This window comes from Callionymus lyra, chromosome 9, assembly GCF_982586985.1.
Source record: "Callionymus lyra chromosome 9, fCalLyr1.hap1.1, whole genome shotgun sequence".
Classification (NCBI taxonomy): Eukaryota; Metazoa; Chordata; class Actinopteri; order Syngnathiformes; family Callionymidae; genus Callionymus; species Callionymus lyra.
Genome location: NC_141826.1, coordinates 1488127 through 1498679, shown reverse-complemented (window position 1 = coordinate 1498679; position 10553 = coordinate 1488127). Strand labels below are relative to the sequence as shown.

Sequence of the window (10553 nt, the reverse complement as noted above, 5' to 3'; positions counted from 1 at the left end):
CAATCTAACACAGTAAACGGACAATGACGTCACCTCTGTTGTAGTTTCGCAGCAGGGGGCGCTATTTATTCAGACTAACGGTGATTATCTCCTTCACAGATGGATAACTTCTCTCAGTGATTTGGCGCATTAAGGCGCAACTTCGTGCATTATTCTCTTGTTGGAAAGGCATCGTTACAAATGTGCCACAGTGGCAGTTTGAATGTGTTGAATATCTTGGCAGCACGGATGCTTTATTGGTGCATTTACCACAGTGTTAATGAAGTCGTTGAACGCATGTTAGGGTCATCTCCGCTGGTCAAGCCATGTACAGATCATCTCTGCACGCGTGTGCGCTGCACCATTCCCTGGGCTGTATTATGAGAAGTGGCCCTAGTGATGCTGCAGCGAGACGGGTGAGGGGGAAAGAAGAGAGGAGGAGGGGAGGGGTCGTCCTCGGAAGCTGCTGGCGGGAATGCACGAGAAAGGGAGAAAGGGAGAGCGAGAGAGGGAGGAGGGAGTGTGTGTCTCAATGTGTGTGCGTGTGGATTGCACCACCGCATCCTGTTCACCGTTTCTGCGGGCGGCCACGCTCTGATGGGGAGAATTAAACCGCCAACCTCTGCTTCATTCTCACATCTGTCCAGCGACGAGTCATTCCAGATGTGACTATTGTATTTCGCCCGCATCGACTCCTGCGCTGTTCACCTTGGAAAGACTGTTACACCATGGCGTTGGTGATGGAACCTATTAGTAAATGGACACCAAAGCAGGTGTTGGACTGGATGAAAGGTGAGCGTTTTTGATCGATGAGTCGCTAGTGATGATGTTGATGATGTGAGGGCCACTCTCGCAGGATCTCCTAATGCGAACCTGCAGGCTGACGTGTACTCGAGATGAAGTGTAGATTCTGTGATCCGCTGGTGCTGATGCTGCTGCTGCTGACTTCAGTGGCACCTGCAGCAGCGACACTTTCGTCAATGAATGGGGAAATCTGTCATCTGCTCTTTGACTCACTGACACACGGTGTAAAAGCTCACCATTCACCTAGTGTGTGCGTCCAGACGAATCCCTATGTGTTGAATATAGTGAGGAGTGTGCACGCCCCATCCAATCCCCCTTTACTTATCAGCACCATGGATAGAGAATTTGTGCTATAAATGTACATAATGCTGCACAGGTTTCATCATTAATGTAAGGCATGTCGATTTCTTGTGTGGCTGTCATTGTTCAGATGACTGAGAGTGTAGTGGGCCTGATGACAATGAAGGCAGAGAGAAGGGCTACCGCAATCCCCTTATATGAGTAAAACGACTCCGTCACTGTGTGTTAGGTGTGCGTTTACCACATTTTCCATCAATAATGGTTTCCATGAGTGTCTCTAGATGACACCTGTGAGCATGTTTTATGCTGATCTGTGCGATGAGAAGTCAAGGTGCCTGAGAGGCCCTCAGGGGATCCTGCAGACGACTATTTGGGATGCTTTAGGTGACATCCCAGCTTTCATAATTGCACCCCCGCCGGCACCGTTTTACGACTTCGTCCTCTGAGTCGTGAAGCTGATGTACCCTTCATCAGGCCGAGTGAAAATCTGATGGGAGGTTTTATTAGTATCAGGCCGGACATAATTAGAGTTGCCCAACATGCAAGATGCAATTTTCGCTTCACTGATTTTACGTTGTTGGATGCTCAGCGAGTCGCAGTATCTGCCATGTTTTGCATATTTCTTAAGGTTACAAAAGCGGAAAGAAAAGTTTGTGGTTATGTAATCATTTACAGACATTTGATCTATTTTAAGCTGTAGCACCGCTCCAGCCAAACACTATTTTCCGCCACCTAATGAAGCAATGAGTCAGTATTTTTAAAATAGGTCCAAAATACATGCTGTGATAAAATGGATGGATGGATGGATGGATGGATGGATGGATGGATGGATGGATGGATGGATGGATGGATGGATGGATGGATGGATGGATGGATGGATGGACAAACAGAAGAATGAATGGATGGATAGATTGATGGATCTCTGTTATAGACGTTTCACAGATAATTTAAGACAAACATGTGCCTAAAAAAGTGTGATTATTAAGTTAATAAAGACATTTCAAAAAGCAAGAACAAAGTTCTAGTCATTTATATTCTGCTGCATTTGAGACTAGTCAAGTGTTGTCTGCAACCTTTAGTTTACACCAACAGGACTGAATATTGATGTGTTCTTGTTGCGCACCTAGAACATGCATGAGTTTGAATTATTTCAAATAAACGCGCCGGAGCTCCACAACTTTCCCGGCCTAGAGCTCGACTACCTTCTCTGGGGTCGAGTGAAGTCTTGTGATGGGGGCAGGGGTGGAGGTCGGGAGGTTTAATGGGTTTCTGGAACAGCTTCGGTGCTGCCGCAGGAGCCTTTCACTTTGTGCTGAGCCCGGCCGGAGTGCTGGCCATGAACACGGGGATGATGATGCAGGAGCACCTGGTGAGCGTGGAGAGACTGTCCCACAGCCTGGCGGCCTGAGCCACCTGAAGGGGATTCTCTGGCAGTGGCAGCTCTCCTGCAGGACCAGCTTTCACCTGGAGATTCGCCCCGACAGGACCAGGAAGGACCGCAGCAGTTTCGGTATTTTGAAGTTCTTCAGTCTAGCTCACCTGACCCACCTGGTGAGCATCAGAGGGGTGGACAGTGGTCATGGAAGAATCTTTCAGCTGAAGGAGCAGTTCGAAAATAACTGGGACAAAACATATTCTTCCAACATCTACTGACTCGTAGAGAAATGTACCTTTTAGTTTGGGGCGCTGAACAAAGGAGGAATCAGCAGTTCACTCACTTCCTACAGAGGCTTATGGACCCGGACAGAGTACCAGAACTATACAGGGATGTTCTGGGCCAAAGCTGAATGGTCTTGAAACCTCTCCTGGCTGAGAGGTGATCCAAGGTGGGGGTGTTAATGCATTAGCACTCCCTAAACTTGAAGGATGGAAAGAGACTTCCTCCACGGCATTTGGGAAGCTGGACAGAAAAGCACAAGTGATTGTTGATAGATGTGAAGGAAAAGGTGATCAAAGTCCCTTTGATGGAGGATCATATATGAACACGTTACATTGACTCAATGAAACATTCTGCATGTTACTGCACAAGAACTGAAACTTTTTGGCGACATGCTTTCAGAATGAGAATCTTACTTCAAAAATGTAATCTTCGATTCTTAAAAAAATGATTTTCATGAACATTCTTAAAAAATAATTAAGAATATAAACTCCAAAAATAAATAAATAAATAATTGAAGAAGGGGTGCTGAATATTAATGTGGCTCAACACAATAACACAATAAATTCTGCATTTCCCTGAGTCTCAAGTCCTCAACTGGTTAGTCATAGTAGAAGCTCATATAGGAGTCAGTCTTTCAGGATACTCTCTGCACAGCAACAATCTTGACAGGACATGCATCTCCCTCTACATATATGTGCTAGGATGTGCTACTCCACTACTTAGGCGGGCTATGTATGCCAGACAGTAAATGTGTACAAATGGTCTGAACTCTGGTACTTAACTTGACAGGCCTACGTTGGCAGTCTTCCATAATAACATTTTCAGAAGTGGACACAGACTTGCATGAAGAATTTACAACCTTAATTTTGATAAGGACGCTTTCCAGATGCACCAGGTGCTGATCGAGTCGGACCGCTCCCCTGGACCTGACGCTCCGACCTTGACGTGGGCCGTCCCTTCCTCAGAGGTTCTCTCTGGGTCGGCGTTTATCACTTCACCCGTGGTCACGCCGACGTCTGCTCGTTGTGGATGGCTGTGCTGGACGATGGCATGGACGAAAATGCCAGCTGTTCCAACCTCTTCAGAGCAGCTTCTAGATAGACTATTAAAGTAGAAGATTGACTAGTAGCCACCAGCGTTGCTGCTCGTACATGCCAGGCATTGATGGCCAGAGCTTGGGTCATCGTCAGTATAGTGGTGGCTATGGTGTGAGCCTCTTTAATCTCCTCTGGAGGTGAATTCTAATGTAATTTTGTCCTGAGAGCAGACACGCTCAGATTGTTAGCGTTCGCCAACATCTGAGAGCTCTATGTAAAATCCTGGTTTTTCAGTGCAGCTCGTGAAGCCTAGAGTGATGCGTTTGGTACCAAGTATAGTCTGAGTTCGTCCTCCAGGGGTGGTAGACCTCTGGACCAGTCAAAGCTCTCCACCATACAATATGGCTTATAAGCAGCGGCAGTACCTTTTCCCGTAAATGGCGGGATAAATAATCAGGACTTCCAGCGGTCAGCCATCTGAGGACACGTGGCCACAAGCTTCGGCGCGTGCTATCTTGCTATCATCTCACAAGTAATATCCAAGTTCGGTTCGGAGGTTGGGTGCAAGCGGGTGCCGACAATCCAATCCGAGCTGCTGCCGATTGACGGCAAGTCGTCGACCTCGGAGCCGTGTTCACATCTCAGGGGGTGGATGTTGTTGCTGAAGTTTCCTCGTAGAGAGATTCAGGGTCAAGACTCTGTAAAACTAGTATTCAATGAGGAAGAATGTACCAAACTAATGTACAAGGATCCAGATTCACCTTTGGACTGCCTGTTTTATACTGTCAGCGCATTTTCTGATGCATGACAATGTGAGCTTGGAGCAGTTAATAATAATTGAGACTTATTAATCACCTTAAAATCTATTTCTGTATAAATACCACTGACTCAACGTTAGAGTCTATGTGATATTCCTGCCGTGTTTCTCAATTACCCTTATTGACATTAAACGAATCTAATCTAAACTAAACTTGAAGTAAGGTAAGGTAAGGTAAGGTAAAACTTTATTGTATTTGTATTTATCAATTACATTTTCATTAAGATTACTGTGGAATTACGGAGAACATTCTGGAATTACAAACACTGTGTAGTACTAATGTTAGTGTTTACTACATAGTTTAAAAAGCTACTGATAAAATGTGTTTTTGAATAGGATCCTAATATTAGGTCGACAAGGTGAGCAATAGAACAAATGTAATTACAAATATTTTTTTTTAAATCTTTAAAAATCACATCCTTCCCAAGGATTGTGAACATTTATTTCGCTCCACCTTTCAATATCTTGGAACTTGAGCTAGTCATCAGATTCCTAACTGCTTCTGGTTCCACTTGTTTCTTCACAGCCGTTGTGACTTTTCATTTGCTCTGTGGTTGAATACTTTTTCTGAAGCACCACCTGTTTCATACTGGTTCTATTTTTGATGTGTATTTTCCTTTTTCAGTCAGTACATTCCCACATGCTTGTTTCACACCATTAACAAGGCATTCCATCATCAGCAGCAGCAAAACCACCTTTATTTAAGGTTTCGCCCACCTTGGGGCAAGAACAGTTTTAGGGCATCCCTCTTATCAAACGTCTTATTGGCTGTACATTTAGCTGTCTCACTGCCACACACGATGTCATCCTTCCAGGCAGGCCATGACACTTCTGTAGGTCAATCCTTTGCTGCTGAGTTGCCCCTGAAACGCTGGACACCATTCCTGACATCCTCTTTATCTCCCAACTTGTCATCATCCCCCCTCACAGATAGAACACTTCTTTTCTTCTTTTTTTTTCATTACCAGTTATAAGAAGATGCTTCGTTGAAATATAAATTAATAATTTTGTTGTACATGTTACTATGACAATCAATTACTATTCTATTCTCTGGAAACGTCATGGTCAGTAGAAGTGGAGTTAATGATGTTGCCTTTAACATTAAAACATGAACAAAAAACATTCAAGATAATGTTCCATCAGACAATACCTGGAGTAGGAATGACCTGATCCAACATGCATCAAACCAATGATCACATGATGCTCGGGTAGAGGCACCAGTTTACACTTCTTAACAACATGAAAAAAAAAAACTTTCTGTATTATTTTGTTTTTTATCAGAGTCCTATTGAGATACTGCATTCTGATTCAGTATCATTTCTGGACTGATCACCTTGTTTTCACATGGCAGAACTTGTGAAGTAACATCCCAAGTGGTGAACTGGTGCCCATCGACTTTTAGGAATGATTTTAACTTAAAAGAAGACAAGTATAAATTAACTGTGGATGTATAGCTAGTGTCACTTTTCCATATGTGTGAGGAACATATTAATTTCTGAGAGTAATGGGAGGCCATTTCATCTGTAACACATACAAATATGGCACTGTCTATTGCAAAAAAAACAAGGGAAAAGTTATATTTAGTGGTCTATTTTATTCAATCTAATTTAATCTAATCTAATTTAAAACCTCCTTAAATTATTCGATGGGCTGGATTCAGCCGACAGGACTGATTTTTATACATGTGATTTAAGGTAGGTTTTGCTTGTATTTTTTTCTTCTATTCATTAACAAAACGACAAAACTAAAATAATACAAGAAAAAAACTGGGGTTAAGTTTACCCACAAAACACCATAGATCCCTATGTCTGTGTGGCAGTTACAACTTGAATAAAGATGAACCTACGAATCTATCTATCTATCGTACATAAAGACAGCAACACTGTGCGGTTTAGTGAGAGAGCCTGACACCATGATGTAGAAGAGTGCTCAAGCCGCCAGAACACTAGTGAGACTCACAGAAAGATGACTCATCAGTGTTTGTTTTGATTTAAACACCCACACTGGAGGAGTTTCCTCTACGTTTGTGTGTGCTTGCTTAGGTGTATGAAGTATGACGCATACATCTCTGCTAAATGTCGGCCATAGAAAAAAAAAAGCCCTCGATGCTCAACCGAACTCTTCATCCACTTGAAATTAAATAATTCATGTGAATGTGTATTTATTTGTATTAAACAATACTCGTTTCTACATATGAGTATGGGTTTTAGTTTATGGATTTGTGTCCTCCACTTTTATCATTTATTGCATTAAAAAAAAAAAAAAATTCGACAAAAGATTTTTTATATCAGAATTTTCTTTCAATAAATTTTATATATAATACAATAACATTTGCATATTTAGCTTGATTTTATTAAGTTATTTGATACTTTTCCCTTCTTTACTTTTGCTTGATGGTCCCTCACATCAGAGGCTTCAAAAAATGTGTCTGCTTAGGAAATTGAATTGCCTGCTACTGATATACACTGTCAATGTAACTGAAATCCAAGTGTTTCTCCTATTTTAAGATAAAAAAGCCCTAAAAATGGTCTGATTTTGAATTTGTCTGTGTAACTTGTACAGAGTTAAATAAAATAAAAATGTTCTTGTTCTAATCACAAGAATCATTTTAACAAGTATGTTTCTAAACTAATACTTAGTTTATAACTAAATCATTTTTTGATCTAGACAAGCAATTTTGGCGTCATTTATGCAACATCTTGAAATGAAACACTCTTCTGGAATTGTCAGGCGATTATGAAATCTAATACGAGTCAAGCATAACACGTCACAATCAATCACACAAAGAGGAAAAATCTTTTATAAGTCTATGTCAACGTCTCTTGCATCCAAAGTATTGCTCTGTGTCTTGTGTGGCCATCCTGGTCTGCTTTGACTATAAATGTTGATTTCACTTTCATATTGCGATCTCGGCAGCTACTTACTGTACATTTGGTGTGTGAAGCAGACGGGGGACAGTGGATTCCTCAACTCGGGGCTGAACCTTAGTTCATTGGGCCCAAAACCTGCGCAAGGACAATGTCCCCCCTGGGCCGGCTTGTTGGCATTTCAGTCTGTGTACACACACTCTCCAAACCTCACACTTTCTCTCCCTTCTGGGAAATCTAACCTTGCACTTCACATATTCTGAAGCCACTCTGGCACTGCCGTACATCCTTGGTCCTCCTCGTATCACAGAAGTCCTTCACACAAGCACCTATCGGTTCTATCTTTGAAAAGGTGGTTTGATAGCAATTTTAGCAAGACATGATTAATGTGTCCCAGACTCAAATCCTCTTGATAGCTAGTGTGGAAAAGGGAACCAAACCTTTTTTATGGCATTTCCAATGTCATGCTTCTCAGTGAAAAACAGCACATCAGCATTAGCCAGAACAACCCTTGTGCGGTCTCTGGGTCAAGATGGATCTGGGTACTGCATATGTATGCAGGCGAGTCCACCGGGTCACCTTGACCCAAAGACCGCACAAGGGTTAAAATGTTATTCAACATATACAGCTTCACCACTTCGAGTGCAGGTGTGATTTTTCTTGACCTAGTTTTTTTCAATCATTCACTGGTAAAAAAAATATTTAAGATAGTTTGGGTGTTTTTATGGAAATATACTGTACATTATATTACAATTTTGCGGTGTTTCATGAGATGTTTATATCTTACTTTTTATTATATTAACTTTGTTATGACTGAAAACTAGGCGTCTATGACGTCAACGGGGGAAAGTTTGCAGCGTCAATTTCCATAGTTGATACAAGTGAAAATCAATAAAAAAATTAGTGGATCTCTGCAGTTTTTCCCTTTGTAGTAGTTCAGGATGATGATACAAAACATGATCATTATCGTAAAGATAAAAAACAAGTTTTGTAATCATCATAAGTGATTTATTACCGCTCGGGTGGTGAGGACACATTTAGATTTATTTTCATACAACAGAGGTAAGTTCGGTGTTTTGCTGTGCAAGATGGTTAGCTGCAGAGATTATAGCAGAGCTAAATGATGGCGTCTCCTGCACCTGACAGATGGAGGAAATTGTTGATCGTAATTATTAAATGGAAGTTTAAATTAAAAAAAAAAAACAGAAAGTGTTAAAGCTGTTCTGCTCCTCTTGGCTTTGGTTGCTTCCATAAAATGTTACTTGTTAAGCACAGATGCTCTCTAGAATGGATTTCCACCATACTGTATATAAACAAATGGATTATCATGTGGAATGAACCCCTTTGATGCTTCTTGTTAGTTTGCGTCTCCAGTGGTGTCAAGCTGCACGTCGACGACTCTCCCTTCCTGTGCGGCTCTGATGCAGAAACACACTCAGACTCAGAGTGCGTGCTTGTAGTTTGAGGCGCATTAAAGATTGAACAGCGGACCTCGTTAAACACCCACATCAACAACAAAACTTCCAGCATTTTCAGCTTCAGAGACAAAAGAAATCTGCAGATGTATATGCAGTACATGCTGTACGGCTATACATTTACTGGAGTGTGCGATTTCAACGCAGGCCACATTAAGAGATGAGTGCAGTTTGAAGTGGGGCAACGGTCGTCATGGAAACCAGAACTGATTGTGTTCGAGTCATTTCATAAGATGTTGATGATTATAATGATTTCTTTCTGTCGATCAGCAAGACGCAGACGAGTGCTGCGTTTGTGAAAAAACACAAACACAATCAAATACTGTTGATCGGCCTGAGCGCAGGAGGAGCAGAGCAAAGGTTTTCAAATAGTCACAAAGCAAAGCGAGAGAAAAACTAAGGAGCTAGGATGGAGGATGAAAAAAGAGGCACAACGAAGAAAGGAGCAGAACTGAAAGACGATGGCAAATAGGAGGACGAAGAGGCAGCGGGCATCATATCAAAGCACCTGCTCTATCCAGCACAGACAGAGAAGCTACTGTGTGTGTGTGTGTGTGTGTGTGTGTGTGTGTGTGTGTGTGTGTGGGTGTGTGTGTGTGTGTGTGTGTGTGTGTGTGTGTGTGGGGGGGTGTGTGTGTGTGTGTGTGTGTGTGTGTGTGTGTGTGTGTGTGTGTGTGTGTGTGTGTGTGTTTGTGTGGTTGTGTGTATGTCTAACTTGCACCTGTAGTTTTAACTGCTGCAGTTTAGTTCTCCAGTTTAGGATATTGCTTAAAGGGCTGAATTCTGCGTGAAATAAGTAATTAATAAGTATGTCTTATGAAGAACAATATACTGTTAAAAATCATAAAATGCAGTAAAATGATGGTTTCATTCAATACGAAAACAGTATTTCTTCTAACTTGAATGTGAATTAAAGAGCAGGATTGTGAGGAGGGATCAAGAAAAAGATGAAAGTAAACTAGAGGTGATGGAAAATGCCATACTTGCTTAAAATGCAACAAAAACCGAGTGGATTAGCCTATTATTAGCAGTTATGTAAGTTTACCAAAATGAAACTGAAGCTTATCTCAAAATAAGTTTATCCATAGTAAATCACAGTCGGCAAAGAGGACACCAGATTATCCTTTCGGCAGAAACAAGACATCGTCTGTTTGACACATGAAAATACGTTGTTTTTGGTCTTAATCCAACTTCCTGTTGTATATAAAAACTCATTGGATTTCAATGAGATTTTCCTGTTTAAATTTTGGAGGTGCTTCAGATGACGGTCCACAGCATGGTCGTTGGTGTCCTTCCCACACTGCGTGGATTTTTCTTCAGCAGGAACACTTATGCCATCAAAGACATCCTTCCATTAATTCATTCAGAGGACTTCGATTAGGGAAGCCTTGAAACTAAAATGCGAGAACATTAGTAGCGACAGAGCTGTAAGCTGGCCGGGAAAATGGGATATAGAAACTGTGAATGATATGGGATTGCTGAGAGATGTATTCAGTTGTTGATCTAATTTTTGCGAGTGGTTTGAATGACCATGTTCTGCATGTAACACATCCTTCCTTTAATATTGATATCGGATAAACTTGTTGATGATAAATGCGTTGCGTTATTGTTTTA

General features: G+C 41.6%; 1 protein-coding gene and 1 pseudogene across 4 annotated transcripts in view; both read left to right on the top strand.

The window, feature by feature from the left end:
• The first annotated feature begins 479 nt into the window (after positions 1 to 479).
• Positions 480 to 10553, top strand: part of LOC148071405 (connector enhancer of kinase suppressor of ras 2) — a 63074-nt gene continuing 53000 nt past the window's right edge. For all 4 annotated transcript variants that reach the window (XM_087798963.1, XM_087798962.1, XM_087798964.1 and 1 more), the window contains exon 1: positions 480 to 771. In XM_087798963.1, the coding sequence (XP_087655089.1) occupies positions 708 to 771 (64 nt within the window). In that variant the 5' untranslated portion in view covers positions 480 to 707. The remainder of the gene's footprint in view (positions 772 to 10553) is intronic.
• On the top strand, positions 2314 to 2870 carry LOC148071406 (fibroblast growth factor 20 pseudogene; annotated as a pseudogene).